The sequence below is a fragment of the Antedon mediterranea genome, chromosome 7, assembly GCF_964355755.1.
Source record: "Antedon mediterranea chromosome 7, ecAntMedi1.1, whole genome shotgun sequence".
NCBI lineage: Eukaryota > Metazoa > Echinodermata > Crinoidea > Comatulida > Antedonidae > Antedon > Antedon mediterranea.
Window position 1 is genome coordinate 18,754,430 of NC_092676.1, and position 20,318 is coordinate 18,774,747.

Here is a 20,318-nt window from a genome sequence, read left to right on the forward strand (position 1 = left end):
TTTGCCGAAAAAAGTGTACAGTACTATATTTAATGTCATTTTGATTTTTCTCAAAATAAATATACTAGATGTCCCAATACTTTTTTTTGGTACTTTATCAAACATTTTCAAATATTTTCAGGCCTGAAATTCACCGTAGCAAACTAGCAATTTGCTAGTACATTTTTCATAACTGGTAGTTGAAAATTTAAAAACTAACAAATGTTTGTTGTAACTTTTAAAAGAATAGTTAATCTGCCAATCTTTGTAATTTCAACTTAATTATTAGCAAAAAAAAATTGGGTTGCTCATTTTTGTACCTTGGATGAAAAAGTAAATTTCTAGATGTAATTGAGTTGCTGTTGAATGTATTTGACACAAAATTTAATAACCTTATTTTCAATATTCCTTCCTTTTTGGTCAAGGATAATGTCTCTGATGATGTTAACATTATGAGAGACAACCTATCATTACTGTCATTTTAAAATTTACTGTCAACGGAAATTACTACAAACCAAATTTATTTCCTGTCTAAAACCTCCCTGTTAGTGTAGTCAGTGTATTGAACAATTAGTGGTGACATTATTGTAACAGTAGTCAGACGACGGCAGTAAGTAAACACTAATACCTTGCAATGTATATTTATGATTTGCATAGGCCTGCAGCTTCACCGCAGTTGATGGCCAATCAGGATATGCACACCAGGTTAGAGTTGTACGCCAGTCGCTTGGCTGAAGTGGAGCAGTGTTCTCCTATACACACTTTACCACAATTGTAAGTAATTAATATGGCATTTACGTATTAATAATAATAACAATGGTATTCTTATTAATACAATGTTTCTAAATGCTTTACACACAAAAATGATTCATTAAATATCCTAATATAACCAAAAAAGAACCAGTAGAGGAACCATTTACACCCCTCTGTTGTCCAGCACTTTGAAGCTTCCATATGACAGAACTGAATTCACTGGAGCTCGAGTAAAAAAAAGCTCTGTCTACCATATCCTACCAAAATACGAAATAAAAAGATGTTGCTTAAGATTTTTTGTTTGATATTTAGTAATTATTATGTAAAAGAAATCCTCTGTATTACCCTGTAACTTTTTATACATATTAATATGTTTTAGGTTTATTTACATTTATATTACTAACCAAAGGAAAAGCAAAATTATTTGCATACCTTAAAAAAGGTGCATTTTTTTCTAGATTTTTCCAAATATAAATTTGCTTAAAGTGTGTTTGAGTGGGAATATTATTTTTTAAATTTTGTTTATATTATTTTCTATTTAATATATCTTTAGAATTGTTCACCTGACTATCAATATTAATTATCTTTTCTCAGTCCTAAATCTGGGTGGCTTGAACGAATAAAGATATACATTGCCCAATCATGAACCCATATCCAAAGACTTATGACCAAGACAATCAGCTATAAATAAAGTCTTCTCAATGCTTTTGAGATATGAACCTTTATTTTAAGCAATGCAATTATTAGTTTAAGTTAAATTTATTTTCGACTTAATTAATTCTTATCCGTCTAAAAATATCTAATTTAAAGATCAGTAGTTTATAATTGTTGATTAGAGAAATAACATTTGAACTTTGCAGGGAGGATGAGCATCAGCTTATACATCAATATTGTCAAAGTTTAGGAGGTGATGCTTCAGCAATGGTAAGTAAAACAAAACAAATGAAAATATTTTTCCCATTCAATATTGATTAGTTATTTTGTGACACCTACTGTTCTTTTATTCAAATATAAATAATTGTCTGCTTCTATCAATAAATGTCAAAAAAAGAGTCTTCCAATTTTGACAGTTGAGTAGTTCTAAATGGCACACACTACATAAGCTTTGGTATCCACTGAGACACCATGCAATGGCGAAGGCACAACTCAAGTGAGTTAACCAATCACAACCTACAGTTCAAATTGACCATCTCACCACCATTGGTCAAATTACTTGCACCATGTTTATTGATTCAAGGTTTAAATACACTAACTGCTAGTTATTATGTATCAAGAAACTTTTTTGTTAACTTTTATTTTCTTATCGCATAAGATCCTCACTTTTCTTAAAATAATTCTTAAGGTAATTTATCACTCAACCATTCTACACTATTCGCTGATTTCTGTGAGGTTTTAATATTGATTTGTACTTTGAGAAATGAGATTTTTGATTGTATACTGGCTCATGTTAAATGTTATATTGATAATTAAACCTTCAATTTCACTGAAAGAAGTTAAATAGGTTAATTGAAGATATTAGAATACATATTTCATTTCTTTGTCAAAACTAGGCCTAGTTTAACTTTTCATTATGTCCCTTTAGGGTAAAAAAATAAGGATTTATTACCCATTTTCAATATAAAACATTTCTTTTTATGTAAAAATTGTTTATCATTTTAATAGAAATTAACCTAGTGTTAATATCTTCAATTTTCATACTGAAAATAAAAATGATTGATTCTAGAATAGTATTGCATCTACAATTTTTTTTTTTTGCAAAGTTTTACATCTTGTTTTTCCCAAAATATAATAATTTCTGAAAAAATTTGTGTCTAGAAAATACATAGATTGAATATATGAGAATACTTGCAAAGAATTATTTCTCAGATAGAATTCAACCACATAATTGCTAGCCTACAATAATTCCTAAACTGTTGATATTGAGTTGAGATTTAAGCCCAAAAGTAAGCAAGCGTACGTATACCGAGTATTCAGATATTCATAACAGTGAACATTTTGAAACTATACATTATTACAATTTTGCTACACTTTGATCAAAATGGATTGAGAAAAGAAATGAAAATTTGTGTTTCTTACCTTAAATTCAGATTGATGAAAAAGCCCAAATAATTTACATCAATCAACCAACTAAAAATCAAACTGATTGACAATATTCACTTAGACTTTCAATTTCTTACAGCCAAGAAGTCCAGCGCAAATTGTTGTTGCAATTGATGCGGAACAGAGAACGGAGTTACAAACACAAATTGCAAGTTTAGAAGATGAAAACCGGTAAGTCTAATATATTACAAATTTGAAGTATATTTGATATCATACTAGAACTGAATGCAATATTGAATTACAACATTTATATTCACTTCAATAAGCAAAACAAACACACTTTTTTTAAACATAAAGTATTAAATGCATTTCTCTTAAATTGAGTGATACTGAATTATTTATATACACGGATTCGTTGAAATTTTGTAGTTTTATTCATATTAATGCTTGATGAATTTATTGACAAAATTACTTATATATGTATGAAGTGGTTTTTCAATGTGATGCTGATTTGAGAAATGGTATTGAGTTACCAAGATAACTCTGATACAGAAGAAGAAAACCTATTTCGCATAATTATACAACACTATGTACTCATATACTTAAAGATGATATACCGGTTTCTAAAGATTACAAAGTTGTCAATCAAAATGTATAGGATATAGAGACATTCACCTTGCAACTTGTGGAACAACTCTTACATAGTTCTTTAGGTTTTTTTTTTAATTTGCCAAGTATTTGGCAATTATGTTATTATTTACTTTCTTTAATTCTAAGTCTGTTATAGTTAGAATTTTCTAGTAATCTTCCTGAATTTTGTTTTTACAAAAACACAAATTTATCTTTTTGAATTTTGATATATTGGCGATGTCACAAAAGACTTTTTTTGTAATTTTAACTATTTTGCGACCTTTTATTTTTGCTATTTGATTGTCTTCTGGAAGGTATTCTATCTCCGCTGTCTCTGGGCGTCAAACAAGTCTTGAATTACTTCAATATGGGACGAAATATTAGGTTGCAATTTTTTTTTGTTTTCATTATAAAATTTGTTAAAAAGACATTATGAGTCACAGAAACTTTATACATTATGATTATGATACTGTAGATAGTCATAATTCATATTCTTAAACATGATTTTATGGTAATAAAAAGTATTAATTCGCACCCATTTCAGAGTGTCAAATTTCATGGATTTGATGAGCATTCACACAGCCATTCATCTGTGTGTTATAACTAGTTTGTATGTGACAATTTTATGTCATGTTGTGTGATATTTACAATTTTTTTTTGCATTAAAGTGTCATGTGAGAACAAATTTACATTTATTAATTTTTAATAGTTCTGTAACTTGAAGCCAGTTTAGTACAAAATTGATGTTTTTTTTCATTGCCTAGAATTAAACATAAAACAGTTCCTAACATTCATATACTGTATATTATAGTGATATTCTTTTTTAATTATAGGGAGTCTTTTTTGGTGATATTTAAATTGAGAAAACAATTATACTTTTTAAAAGTTTAAAATAGTGTTCTTTTTTAGTATTTCTGTCTCTTTAATCTAGAAATTTAATACCCTAAAATGTAAAGATGTCAGAAATTAATATTTTTAAGTATTGCAATAATGATATAGGTATTGTATTTAAGTAGTTTAAAATATAAACACAATTTATTATCGTTTCCTTCTATGTTGGCAAAGTTTTACTTTGGCAGTCTACCTTCTAGCAGTTGACTTACTTTCCCATGACCCTCTCTGCTCAGGAAGCTGAGGAAATGCCCGTCATAAAATCACATTATAGTTATACCTAAGGCTTATATAAGTTTTAGTATCCGTGTACGAAGATGCAGTTTCAAAAGACTCGTTAAAACAAATTAGAAGCACTTTGGTTGTAAATGACTAAGTTTTAGGACTGTATTATTTACATCAGTTGAAATTTAAGTCGCCATTACATATGGCTGCGGCTGCCGTTACCAGGTAGGGTGTACTATTAACCATAATAACAGTTAAAACATAAATTAATAACTAATTTATATTTTTGATAATGTAGAATATATATTATTTATCGCTTACTGATGAAGGGCTAGTATACTGTACTGCCTGAAAGATCTGCAAATATTTCTGGCTGATTTATTTCATTTTGATGCTTATTTTATTTTTTATCTCCAATGAGATCCAGGATTCCCACATCATTGGCTGATTTATTTCATTGTGATGCTTATTTTATTTTGTATCCAATGAGATCCAGGATACCCACAGCATTGTTGTTTTTTTCAGTAATTTTTTGGATTTATATTATTTATTTCTTATAGAAAATCTTTTGTAATTTATTTATAACAGATATCTTTAGCCAAGTTTGCCTTCAAGCTTAAATCAAATAAGTACTGTATTTACAATGTCAATTTCAGGCGAAAATGATTGAAATAAATGTTAATAATTTAAATCTATATTTGGGGAAGACATTCAAGATGGTTATTTCAATGAAAGTTTTCCTCAGAATTAGGGGATACAGCTACATAAAGTTAAAAAAAAAATAACCATAGAGATATAAATATTATTCCATGGGCTATAAAAATGAGCACCCTCAAAAAGAAATGAATGTTTTAGATCCTACAGGTGTACCCATACAAGTTGACACTGATATTAGATTTCCAAATAATGGAATTTAGTGGATAATTATGGAGAAAATATAATTCAAATTGGTTCTCTCATGTAATCGAGCGTGTGGTATCTCTCTGTAGACATCATGAAAGGAGTATGCATGTATCATTGCATATTGTTAGCATGGCCCGTTTGATATCAATCGACAAGTCATCCGTCCATATCATGCATTCGTATTAATTTTGATCAAGTCATCTAAGCTACCCATCTTTGATTACTTTAAGGAATCTGCTCGTGGAGTTGGACAGATTGAAAGAACTCCGTCAGGGAGAAAATGGAAGTCTCCATGGAGATGACTCAGATTCGAAGTCGCCGACGCGTGACACAGAGCTTATAGCCGAAGCCAAGCTGCTACGCCAACACAAAGGTCGTCTTGAGGCGAGAATGCAAATATTAGAGGATCACAATCGTCAACTAGAGGCACAACTTCAGAGGTTACGACAGTTACTGGAACAGGTAGGCTAATGTTTTAACTTTCTTTTCTTTTAAAATGTTTCAAAGCATTTTTTAAATGTTATTTTACATAGTGTGTAATCATCACTTATCTTTCAGTTTTTTGTGTGTCTGCTGTGAAATGATTGTATACTAATTTTAGATTAAAACTTTTTTAATGTAATAAAGAGGCATGTATATAAAAACAATACTTCCCCCAGGCAGCATCATTTGCTGTTAATATAACAACATTGTGAGCTGGTATGGTAGATATGGAAACTTAAATGGAGAATATCTATGATTACTACTACAATCAATTATACTTTAAATTGAGATTTGTTAATGACGTTATATGATGTACATCTTTTTTCTTTTATAAAATTAAGTAAATTATTAGTAATATTAGATAAATTACATTATTGATAATATTAAAACCAATTACACATTATTAATTTAAATCAATCATTTATCAATAATTTATCAATTAAATAATTATCAATTATATTAAAATAAATTATATTAAATGAATTTAACTAAAAATATACAGTAATATTGTTCATTTGAACTTAGTTGACTTCTACATAAAAAATGATATAAGTAATGAAAATTTCTCTAGAATCAATATCATTTTATTATCGATTTAACTTGGATGATCAAAAATGTGAGTGCTGTGGAAGGATTTACTAATAATGGTTGAATTGGATCTGAATGGCATGGACATGTGTTAATAGTAATTACATGATTACGTTTTGCTTTGACCTGAAGTTATACGACGTGAATGGGGATTTTAGGTGTTTTATTCTTCCGACTAGATTTGGCCGACTACTGTGAGTCTATATCGTTGTGCATATTAATGTACCATGCTAAATGGTATAAGGAAATCTTTTTCTCAAAAGCATTCATTTTAGTAGACGAAATAGAGCTTTGTCACCGGTGTTAGGGTTTAAACATATTATGATACATATTTTCAATTTCTAATTATACCTGAAGCTGAATATGAAATAATATTCCACATAAATAATTGATTTTAGAGTGCTACACGTTATGAAGCAGGAAAAAAGAAATATTACACTGTCAAATTCAAAGTTTAATTTAAATATATTATGATGGGTAACCTTTTCACTATCTGTTTTATTGTCAATTAAGTTTATAGTATCTGTTCTGGTTAAATTTGACATTTAGTATTTCATAGTTCAATGGCTGTAAACATTTAAAAATATAGATTTAGGCAAAAAAAAAAGAAAAAAAATCAAGGATAAGATTAGGAGAAAAAAAAGGAAGAAGGCAAAGAAAGAAAGAAAATGGAAAGAGATTAAAATAAAAAGAAGGAACGAAAAAAAAGAAAGGTTAGGAAAGAAAATAAAGGAAAAGAAAAGAAAAAAAAGCAAATAAAAAAAAAGTAAGAAAAGACAATGAAAGAAAGGAAAAAAGTGATTTCAATTCCTAGTTAAATCAGTATTATTGTGTAAGTAAATGAGTTCTAAAACAAGGTGGGGGAAGGGGGACTTTATACTGTCCCACCCACACATCCAGATATTACTAAGATGTTTAAGTAATCCAAATATTTTTCATTTGACAGACTTAAATTATATTACTATCAACATACAAATTGGTAATGTTAAGATGACATTGGGAAGAATCGGGAGTTTTTGTTTGAAATCGACTACTCCTTCACTTAATTAACGTTTATAGGATTGCTATGATTAAAAACATGTCTTGTTTTTCTACTCTTCTTGGAGTTGTTGTCATTACGCCAAATGTTATCATTATCTCTGTTTCGCATCATCATTGTTCTCATGTTAATTTGAAGTATTGGATTTTGTCTGTAGGAACGTTGTTAAATCATATTATCTCTGTCGCATTCTGTAGGCAGCTTGGAAGTAATATAAACAAAGTCCTTCTGCCTACTTCTCTATGAAAACAACACTCTGATTATATTATTAAGCATTATGATTGTTAAATAAAGATAATTGTATTATTACTTATAGGAATAACAATACTATTATATGCATAAATAAATAAAAGGTATCAATAGCATTGAACAAATTAAAAAAATAACAGTTTACTATCATGTTTAGAAGGATAAATCTATTCAACTGGACTTACTTGTTTATAATATAGCAGCTACGTTTCACAACATTTCCAGGTCATATCATCAGGCCGAATAGGTTGTGAAACGATCGCTGTTATATTATAAACAAGTAAGTCCAGTTAAATAGATTTATCCTTCTAAACTATACTACCTGAATGAATGACAATATCCAGGTAGTTTAGTATAAAATAATAAAAAAACAATAATATTTAATCATTATTCATTTGTAAAATCAATTCTGAAAATGTGTCTTGTAACAATATATACCCACAGATTAAGTATTAGACTGAGCAGTTCCACTTTTATGCCTCTCTCTCTTTCCCCTCTCTCCCTCTCTCCCTCTAACAATCATCTACATTTGCTTTTATGCTCACGCTCACCCATCTGTTGGCCTAATATCTCTACTAATTAATCCACTTTCAGCACTTGCATATACATAATAACCCAGGTAATTCAATTACATTGTAATGACTGGGTTTGCTTCTAATGGATTTTAACAAGGTTTACCAAGCTCTTCCCGTTGGGAATAACGTGCAAGTTTTATATTACTATACTTTAGTTATCTTTAATAGAATGTGCAAGAGTGTTAATGGATTTTGATGAAGCATTTATTAGGAACCTCTGAACTATAAAAAATGTTGTTTTTAAATGCTATTCCTTTGTAAAGGTGTAGTAGTACTGTATTTCAATAAATGTAATTAATTAGGTCAATGTATGCTAATTTATAATTGGTTTGTCCTTAATTATAGATTAGTGCACACATGCCCTAATTTTGAAATTAGCGTACGTCTACTAATGATGTATGCCCTAATTCTGAAATTAGTGTAAAAATGATATGTCCTACAGTGCAATTCTGGAAAGATACTCTCTGATAATTATGTAAAATGATTATTAATTTATTTTAGAATAATAAATGTTTCCTATAGAAATAAGTCTACATATTCCACTCTTATTTTGTCCACAAATTCTATTAATGAAATTGGTATAAAAATTTCTAGTCCTTAATTCTGAGTTAGTGAATAATTTTTTTTACAAATGGTGGGGAAATGATATATATTTCTATTTTCAAATCAGTGCACAATTTATATGCCTTAGTTCTTATATTAGTACACTATCCATGTTCATGACTTCAGGCACTAATAGCTATAGATTTTTAATAGTTTATATTCTTAATTATTTTCCAGAGGTGCATGTTTTAACTATGAATGAACTAAATCTGTCTAATAGGCAGTAGAAATGGTGATAACGTGCCTTAGATTTCTAGCACAATTGGAACATTTTTCACTTAGGGCAGCAAACTCCAAGTTTTCATTACAAATCTTTGTCATTTTCCAGAGTTTTTGCATGTTTTATCTAAGAACTAAATCTGTCTATAAACAGAAGGAATGGTGATAACGTTCCTTAGATTTCTAGCACAATACAAATGGAACATTTTTCACTTTGGGCTAGAAACTCCCAATTTTCATTACAAATATTTGAATGCAAAATCATTTTCCAGAGTTTTGTATTTGTTTTAACTAAGAATTTAACCTGTCTATACACAGTAGAAGTGGTGATACATGTTCCTTAAATTTCTAGGGCAAGTTGAACTTTTTTTAGTTAGGGCTACAAACTCCCAGCTTTCATTACAAATGTTTGTCTAAGCATTATGCATGGGTAACTTCTAATCACCAATATCGGATTGCAGCAAAATTAAATGTTTTCCAGCACATGCTTAAATGTATGGATGTGTTAAGATAATAAGAAAATCAATAGAAAGGTAGTGATGTATGATATAATCTTGCAGGTTTAAGCTCGCTCGCATTTATTTCCATATGGTTTGAGTGTATATTATGCATGGTTTAAGATAGAACTTCAACATTTATCTTTATGCTTATCTTATATTCAAGGATTTCACACAAGGTAATATTTTCTAGCAAATGCAAAAATCCAGAGTTCATCGTCCTTCAGTTTCTTTAGGGTTATAAAGTAATTCTTACTAGGTTGTCAGTTTTTATTGTCTGTTTGTCTCAATTTTTAGTTTGGGAAAAGTGCGTAAATGATGCTTTTTCAGGCACTTATTCGGCATTTGTTTCTTTAAACATGATGCCATGCAACAAATAATAATATAAGCAAACACACTACCCAACAAATTGTAAAACAATTTGAAATCCATAAAACATATACTTGGAATGTTTTTAGATAATAAAAAACATATAAAAATGTGTGCAAACAGCACTTCCATCATCTCATTATCTCTCATAAATGTCTGAGTCAGTGATTTTACCGATACATTAGGACATTCTATTTCACTACATAAGTTCCGTAATTGAATTTTAGTGCATTTCAGTATTATTCTGTCTTTATTACAGCATTATCTCATCATGGCAGCGTCTTACATTATCATTATTCCCTAGAATAGTCATCGTTAGTCATTTTGTTTTTTAATTTCACGATTGCTACCTGTATATATTATTCAGCTTTTCTGATTTTACTTTGCATCTTATACAGTTAATCTGCGCTTAATAATAGCTGAGTTTAAATAGTATAAACGAAACTGTTTATCTGATTTTGATGTAGATAGATATAGAATTTAATGTTGATATAAAGTTTGCGGTACACCACATATATTTGTTGTGGAAAGAACTGTTGAGTTACTCAATGTTTTGATCAATATGCTTTGATCATCCTTAGTAGAGAGAATGAAGGAAGTCCAGGAAACTGGAAATATAAGACAAAATTCAAGTAAAAGAATATAACACAATTCAAGTTTTTTCATTTTTTAAACTATATTACCACCACAAAACCCCTGATATATTTTTAATTTGTGTGTTTATTTATACTTGAAAAATCTGAATTAGAGGTATAGGTTATAAAATTGTGAACTATATTTTTATGTTCTTGGTAGTTGGACTGCTGGTAACCAATGATTTGGATTTAGAATATTTCACTTTCATACTATTTCTTGAATACTATTTCTTGTAGGATGAATGATTTTTTAATATATTGTTAATGCTCTTTCTTGATTCTGATATATACAATAAGTTAATAAAATAAAACATTAAGTTGTTAAAGTTTTGATAAATCAGAGACTAACATAAATAGTATGTTTATATTATACTAACATACATGTTTATGTATAAAATACTAAAACTGTCTGCGTTTCTTCAATAATTCAAATGCTCTCTCTATTCTAACCTCATAATTGTCACATCTCTTTACTAAAACATAGATCACCTATATTACATACCGTAGTTGAAATGTGCATGCTTCTAGTCTACTAAAATTGTGTACGCAATTCCATTTCCATTCTAATTCCGCGTCACTTACCGTACGTCGCCAACTACAAACCTTTGCATTTGATGAGCTTTTGCGTTCCACTCATAAATGCGCTTCTTAATTACCCTTAGGGAAAAGAAATTGTGTAATCAATTAACCTATACATCTTTCTTCTAATTAATGACCACTTTGGTAGACGTTGAATTAAGTAATAGTAGTAGCCGCTAGCTGGTAGTAAAGGAACGTATAAGATAATGGTTTATTTTATATTTAATTCCTTTAAAATACATTCTTTTATTATGCATCCTATTGTTGAGTATGCATTTTAGTGTATTAATTAATAAATTTATTTATATTGAGAGAAAAATTAAAAAAAAGTACCATTTAAAAATCAAATCTGGAGAATAAGAATACTTTTCTCTTATTTAAAGGGAATGTTATTATTTTATCTGGAAACATAAAACTACAAAAACATGTTTTTAAAAGAATCTTTCGTCAGGGGATAAAGATCAGTATCACTATACTACGCATAACACATGATACATACATCTGGTCTTTAATTAGAGTCACTTTTGATATCAATGGTATTTGATTGGAAGGAGATATTATTGAATCACAGCATGTTACTTTCAATTTGTTTACCACTTAACGTGATGTAGCACTCTGATGAACACAGCCCTAGGGTTGTTTAATGCATTGCTGCGTATGAGTGGCTATTGAGTGAATGACGACATCTAGTTCGTTTGTCATCCAGGTTAAATTTCTCTCCTATAAATTCTGATGTTATCTATTAGTTTGATTCTCTAAGAGACTGCTTGCTGTATTCAAGTTGTGTCTTTACTATTTTGTTTTCCAAGGATTTAATACTAGGAATTGGTTTATACTCGCCTCATGTATGTATTTATTTTCTTGTAAACTCAGCATTCCTGGGTGTGTTGTCATTTAGGTTTTATATAATAGTTTAATGGTTACAATAAATTGGTATTGTTAATTTAATTATTGTGTGTTTCCATTTTGCACATTTCTTAAATTTGGTTTACTTTACATGTTAAAGTATTACCAATGCACTATTCTTTCTGCAAAACATTGTTTATAGTAGTTTATTTCTTTGTAAAACAAATTTTATATGTTTTAAATCTTACATGTTTTAAAAACCTTGCGTGTTGATATGTTCAAATCTTGCGTGTTGATATTTTCAAATCTTGTGTGTTGATATTTTCAAATCTTGTGTTTTGAAATGTTTAAATCTTGTGTGTGGAAATGTTCAAATCTTGTGTTTTGAAATGTTTAAATCTTGTGTGTGAAAATGTTCAAATCTTGTGTTTTGAAATGTTTAAATCTTGTGTGTGGAAATGTTTAAATCTTGTGTGTGGAAATGTTCAAATTTTGTGGTTTGATATTTTCAAATCTTGTGTGTTGATATTTTCCAATCTTGTGTTTTGAAATGTTTAAATCTTGTGTGTGGAAATGTTCAAATCTTGTGTTTTGAAGTGTTTAAATCTTGTGTGTAGAAATGTTCAAATCTTGTGTGTTGAAATGTTCAAATCTTGTGTTTTGAAATGTTTAAATCTTTTGTGTGGAAATGTTCAAATCTTGTGTGTGGAAATGGTCAAATCTTGTGTTTTGAAATGTTTAAATCTTGTGTGTGGAAATGTTTAAATCTTCTGTGTGGAAATGTTCAAATCTTGTGTTTTGAAATGTTTAAATCTTGTGTGTGTTCATTTGATCAAATCTTGTGGGTTGATATGTTCAAATTGTGTGTGTTGATATGATCAAACCTTCTTTGTTCCAATCTTGTGTGTTTAAATCATGTGTTTTGATATGATCAAATCTTCTGTATTCCAATCTTGTGTGTTTAAATCATGTGTTTTGATATGATCAAATCTTCTGATTCAAATATTGTGGGTTGATATGTTCAAATCTTGTGGATTAATATGGTCAAATCTTGTTTTTTAATCTTGTGTGGATTACAATAAGACCGGGAATTGTATACTGTAGCAGAATGGGGTAATAAACTCCCTTTAGGGAGAAATGAAGAGAAGGCCAAAAGTGATATATATATTATCAATAACCTGCTGAAAAATGAGAATGATAAAAATGATGGTTGTCACAATTTAAATAATGATGCTGAATAAAGTGTATTCTTATCACAGATAATGATTGCAATAAAAAATAGTTGACTCCAATTGATGGGCATAATTATTTGGTTGTTGTACTATTCCAGATTACCATAAAATTATCATTTAAACGAGTGTTGTATGTGTTATATATAACTGCTTCAGATATTCATTTCTTGTTCATCTACTGTATGCCAATAATTGATCGTGTATTATCATCGATTACCATAAATCAGTATAGAGTATTTGAATATTTTTATTTTATCCAGGATATTAATTCATGTATGTTATTCACCTTTGTTTTATGCTGCAAGTGAAATGTGTCATTGCCAAAGATAGAAAAAAAAATTTTGAGTTATTTTTGTCAAAATTTGTAAATAATTTATTGCCTATAATTATTTGCTGTAACCAAAGTTTATTTTTTTTAAATTTATTTCCATCATCATCATTCATCTTCATCATCATCTTCAACATCATCTTCAGCAACATCTTCATCATCTTCATTATCTTCATCATCTTCATCATCATCTTTATCATCATCATCATCATCTTTATCATCATCATAATCTTTATTTTCTTCATCGTAGTCTTCTTCACCATCATCTTCATCAATATCATCGTCGTTATCATCATCATCTTTATCATCATCATAATCTTTATTTTCTTCATCGTAGTTTTCTTCATCATCATCTTCATCAATATCATCGTCGTCATCATCATTATATTTTAAAACAAAATTGTATTCACTTTCATACATTCTTCAATCTTTCAATTTCATCAAAAGAAAGAAAGATTATACAATATTGTATGACTCACTTCTTCATTTATTATTCATCATATTTATATATTCACTTGATAATCAAATAGTTAACAATGAAAAAAAAAATAATCTTGAATTCAAACACTTTTTTTATTTTATTTATTTATTTTGATTTATTCATTTAGTCCTTCATTTATTGACTCATTCGTAAATGTAAATAATAATGTAATTTAATAAGTGTAATTGTCCTGAAATCCAAATGATTCATAATTTATTATTTAAAAAAAAATGTTCTGCTGCCACAATGAAGACATCTTTTTAGTTTATCATTTAAACTATTTTCACTTACTACTGTATGTGAAGTTTTGTTTTTGTAGCTCATGGAAACTGAGGATCTTTTTTAAAAAAAACTTTAAAAATAATAAAAATATCACTGTTACAGATAATTGTTTATAATATTTTTCTGTTTTTGTTTTGTATTCTATCAGTCTTTTATTAATTGGCAGGTAAGATAATTACAATTATTTACCAAACGATATTGGTTACCTTTTGATCAATATTTTGTAGTTTTGTATTTTTTTTTTTTTTGGTATTCTGTTTTTTGTATTATATTACTTGGGATAAAAAATATATTGTATTGTTTTGTTCATTCCATCATAACACTTTTTTTTAGTATCTGTATTCTGTTATTTTTGTTTAAAATATATTTGTTTAAATTATTTGATATTTTTCCATGGTACACTGATAGGTTGTTTTTGTATAATAGTTGAGGGAAAAAATGTTTTTCCTTCACATTCCAGTACAACATTTTTTTATTTTAATTCGTAGTAGTAGTGGTAGTAGTGGTAGTAGTAGTAGTAGTGGTAGTAGTGGTAGTAGTAGTAGTAGTAGTAGTAGTAGTAGTAGTAGTGGTAGTAGTAGTTGTAACTTAACTGTTTGTATTATTTTGTATAATTTTTATTTTGTTTCTTTAGTTTAGCATACACATTCTGTATATTCCTTTTTTGCTCTAAATGTTTAGACTGAAAACTACTAAACAAACAGACAGAGTCTGTCTTCGGTTGAGCAACAGATTGCAACTAATAAACAACTAAATGGATAAAAAAGTTCAAAAGATATTAATTGATAATAATTAATAATTATTAATTTGTAGTGTTTTCAATCAAAGAACATTTTTTTCTTTAAATTTCTGGAAAGACAATTGGTATTCATTCTGTGATTTTTCTGTAAAGATTAGTATATCTTGTGTCATTGACAACTATTTATTTGGTGGTAAATCTTGTAGATTGAAAGTTAATCCAACTTCTCTAGCCATAGTATAAAAACGTTAATAACTATCTACCAGAAAAGCATCATTTCTATAAAGTCAGAAATTGAAAAAGTCGTTTCACTACGCAACAGCGTGATTTTCTATTGATGCTGCAAACGAGCAAGTTATCCGACGATGTAGAGACATTTCACTAATTGCATTCTTGCCGTCAATACAATTCTTTCATACATCCTGATTGGTTTTTAAGCCTAGCGTTGCTTCGTTAAATACAATTACACTATATGCAAGCATCAATTCTGCAAACATTAAATCCACAAGGCTCTGATGATAAGCGTCGATGCAGACACGCATTCTTCAACTAAGCTACCAACTGTATTTTCCATTGAACCATACAGCGAGCTTCTTATTATCTTTTATTACGTGGGAGTTATAAATATCATGTATATTTCAATTCACTGATAATTATTTGTTATGTATAGTTCCTCTATCCGGACATTAATATCAATATAAACGACGTATATCAATGAAAGTGGAGCTGGTGGCATAGTTCATAGAATGTCAAAACTACAACATTACCTGATAAAAAAGTTGTTTTTGCATTTCACTGAAGTGGAAAATTTTACCTTGTGGGCAGTTTGAAAGTAATATGTTGTGCTAGCCCCAAACTTATTTAAAAAGATATCTTGTACATGGGCAGGTGCCCCATCATAGTAGTATACAGTGGTAGCCCCACTACCGTGTTTTGCACATTGGAAAATGTTGTTCATTTGTACCCAATAATCCTGTATTCTTTTTTAGTAGAGTGGCAAATATTCCAAAAAGTGATACTTGGTGTTTCATCTGTGCTTTCATAGCTAAATTTAAGATAATGAAAAGTAAAATTTATTATTAAAATATTATTATTATTTACTAACAATATTTTGAAAATTATTCAACAGTTTTTATTTTTTGTATTCTTGCAGCCACAAGATAGGGCATATTCACAAGGATCATCTTCTCGCACATCACCAGCTCTCTCACCTACATCGTCAGTTGGATCACTGTCAAGATCAAAACGCTCTCTCCAACCAGCCATCATCGAACCCTCCAAAATGAACGGAGGACACACGCCGAGTGACATCGATAGTGATACGACAGGTAAATCATCTCATCATGTTATTGTAAAACTGGGATCAAACAATGTTGTAATAACATACTGTGTATGTGTGGCTGGGGAGTTAAAATAAAGTTATTTTTACACTAAGATTTTGTGATTAGTGTGAACGGTTAATTTCGTACTACACACATTTTTAACTTTTTTTCAAATGGCCACCGAACTGAAGTGCGCACTCTGTGTGATTTTAAACTGTGGGTCCTCCAGTTTAGGATTATTCAAAAGATTTAAAAATCAAAATGAGCCAGAAGGTCAACCTCGAGTACTTATTCACACACATTGTGGATTGATGAGACGACATGATCATTAAATAGTGCCTTGAAATGAATATAAATTTTCATTTACCAATCGTTTGGGGATCAATTGCTCAATGCTGATAGTACACACTATACATACTTTCATAAGTTTTGTTATATTTAATATTTTAAACTTGTTTAGGTGATGATTTCCAGTCAATGTCTCCACGGTCATTGCATCACTTTAAAGATGACTCTAAAGATAACACCCCAAAGAAACCTGAGAAACAGTCAACAAAAGCAAGAAAGGTAGACTTAGATGAAGTAATTCGGGAACTTAACAACTTCCCAGATGAAAAGTCAAAAGTATCAGGTACAGTTGAACATAGTGAAGGTTAAATTTGAAATGTAGCTATAAGGTCCAAGGCTCCCCCTGACTCTAGTTCTAGAGGTAGGACAACAAGTCTTAGCAGACATCGACTGGAGTTGTGACTTGGTGGTTATGATGCTCGGCTGCCAATACAAGGTCCTGGGTTCAAGTCCTCTCATATCGGTATTTTTTCTAATGACATATTGTACTCCCAAACACTTGTAATCATATACACAAGAGCATATTTTATATATGGTTATCCATGCCAATTTGCCTAAAATATGAAGAAAAATAAAGGTGGCAGCTATATGGCATATATGTAAGTAAAAAGTGAACACTGTCTTAGGCTATGATAAAATATGAATGTGTGAAATTAGGCCACCCATAAAACCCATCATCCAAGAAATAAATACTGAGATTGAAGGTGAAAAAATGAACCTCTGGCGATATTTTTCATTTTCATGTCTTGCTACAAGGTTTAGCCATAAGCTAGGTTGTTAGTACTTACAACTAACATAACCTTACTTTGGTAAATTTCTCCTGACCTTTGCTATAGATAGTAGTATTAGACAAAGCGAGACCCAAATTAGCTTTCAGAGAAACATGTGTTCTGCAAACCAAACTTACAGAAACTGACATTCAGTGACTCCCATAGCTACTCCAGATTATGTATATTCATTTATCCAAATATTGCTAACTTCAATTAATACTTCTATATTGGCTATTTGTGTCTTTTAGGTTCAAGTAGTGTTGGAGACTTGTTTCACATGGCAGATAACATTGGAAAAGCAGTAGGCACTTTGGTCACTGTAATGACCGACGAAGAGGTCAACCTTACTGACCTTGATAACCAAGAAAACTAAAAAAAAGTATTCCCTAACAGTCATGCAGTTTCATATGTATAAACAAAAATGTTTGAAATACAATTTTATGCAACTTTTACTTTGAAATCTTGGAACCAAATAAATTTAAAGGATGTTTATGTTGAAAACATACACAGCGCCCTCAGTGGAGCTATGTATAGTTCCGAGGTTTGTTACAACATAGTTTGCCTTAACACCTGCCTTTTAACATTATTTTAAACAACATTATTAAACTACAGAATATATGTTTCAAGTTGAGATCTCTAAAATAACTTATGGACTTGCTACTTAAGAAGTACAAAAATGAATGCATATTAATTTGATAATTAGTTACTAATTATAAATTGTATTCAACATTTTATATAATTATTTTTGCAGTTTATATAGGAGATATGATACACATATTACGTTTTTAAAATAGAAATCTTAATCAAATAATATATAAATATATATAATTTACATGCTTCATTATTATTCATAATGTAAATAGCAAATAAATGAATCCCCATACTTTCTTTTTACCGTGATTAGAAAATGAATGAATCAGAATTTTTATTTAGTTATTTTTCTTTAATATAATAATGGGTTAATTGATTGAAAAAAAAACAATTTATTAAGGCAGTATTTTAAAATTTTAAAATTATTTTGATAATTATATGAATTACAAGTTATTTATCTGTTAGTCAAAATGAGTAAATGAAAAAGAATATCAAAATTGAGCACCTATGAACTGAGTAACATACTGCAAAATACAGAGGGCGACAGTCGGAGTTATTTGATTTTCCAGTCCATATTAAAAATACAGAAAACTTTAAATTTTACTAAGCTTTTGTGACATTAAAGAAAACAAATAAAATCATTTGTTTATTTGTTTTATAAAACATTTTTAAAAATGGCTATAAGGAAAGATCAGATTGTATATACCAGAAAATGCACAGTCAATATAATTTTATTGAATTTTTTAAACCATGACATGATGTTAAATGTTATGTCATCTACAATCATCCAATCAGATGCGAGGATCTACTTAAGCATTATATAAATTGCATAAAATTAAAACTATCATTTAGGCTGTTTTTTAAAATAAATTATCCATTATGTATAAATTATATTTAAATTTTTTTTTTTTTTTTTACTTGTACTATAGGCCTATATTACTATGCTTTGGATATAATTTACTATTTAGTATATGTATTCAAGTTTTTTTTTATATTATTATGAATGATTGGAGAAGTATTTTCTTAAAAGAGAGAGTTGATATTAAACTAAGAAAGTTGTTTTAGTTAGAAATTGTGGTACATTAAAAATGGTTAAAATGTAACACTGCACCATTTTCTTTTTTGAATTTTTGTTTGCTTAGAAATAGATCTCGAAAATATGATTTGGTTAATATAATTTTAAGTTCATACTATTATATTCTTATTACTGTAGTTAATAATTTCAAATATTGTAGAACATCTCATTTGGGAAAGACACCTCCATTCAGGGGACACCAGCATTAAAGGGACACTTTCTCTTGAAATGAAAGATAGGAAATTCTTATTAAATATGATACTTTATTGAGTTCTGAAGACGTTCCTTCTACTGTACACATATTTTTTGTTGTAGAAAGTGGGTAGTGTTATTCATAAATTCTCTGTTACACTCCCCAAACATAACTTTTTGTGCCATGTTCTTTAATGTTTGATAAGCTTTTTGGTTTACAAAAAGCAAATCATTTCACAAATTATACAATTTCAAATCATGTGCGTCAACAATCTTGGTTTTTAATTTATATCATTGTTGAATATTCAATGCACAAGTATAATACATATATTAAATATGTAATATTGATATAATTCATATCAAATAATGTCAGCAATTTATTAATTATGTGTATTATTCTTATTAAGAAGAAAATGGTTTAACAGTCTTCCAAATTAGTCGAATTTCCCAGTATTCAACAAATTAATCAAACATTTTATGTTAATATTTTAAATAGAAAACTGTTAAAAAAATATGTTTCATCAATATTGTAAATTATTATGTATTAATATAACATTTTGAAACAAAGTGTTCTAGAGTTGTGATTTAAATAAAGAGGATTCAACTCACAACTTAATCGCAGTTTTGCGTCATGTTCGATACTGCGATAAATTTTTATTCAAGCATGATTACCCTTGATGTAAAGATAAATCTGCATTGTACCTAGCCTAATTTTCTATGTATTGTATAATTAAATATGTAGGTTTTAAGAAATGAAACGCAAGTATTTTGGTTTATTTGTATTTGTTTAATAGATCAGGTGTCCGAACTAATCTTATGACAATATTTTTGTATTTTGCCCGGTGATAATTGGTT

The 20,318-nt window shown here is 28.9% G+C and overlaps 1 protein-coding gene across 6 annotated transcripts in view; it reads left to right on the forward strand.

Annotated features, from left to right (window-relative positions):
• Positions 1-20,226, forward strand: part of LOC140055621 (dystrophin-like) — a 208,816-nt gene extending 188,590 nt beyond the window's left edge. For all 6 annotated transcript variants that reach the window (XM_072100960.1, XM_072100959.1, XM_072100961.1 and 3 more), the window contains 7 exons: positions 637-753; positions 1,593-1,656; positions 2,912-3,003; positions 5,652-5,883; positions 16,319-16,493; positions 16,948-17,118; positions 17,854-20,226. In XM_072100960.1, coding sequence (XP_071957061.1) covers positions 637-753; positions 1,593-1,656; positions 2,912-3,003; positions 5,652-5,883; positions 16,319-16,493; positions 16,948-17,118; positions 17,854-17,978 — 976 coding nt within the window. In that variant the 3' untranslated portion in view covers positions 17,979-20,226. The remainder of the gene's footprint in view (positions 1-636; positions 754-1,592; positions 1,657-2,911; positions 3,004-5,651; positions 5,884-16,318; positions 16,494-16,947; positions 17,119-17,853) is intronic.
• The last annotated feature ends 92 nt before the right edge of the window (positions 20,227-20,318 follow it).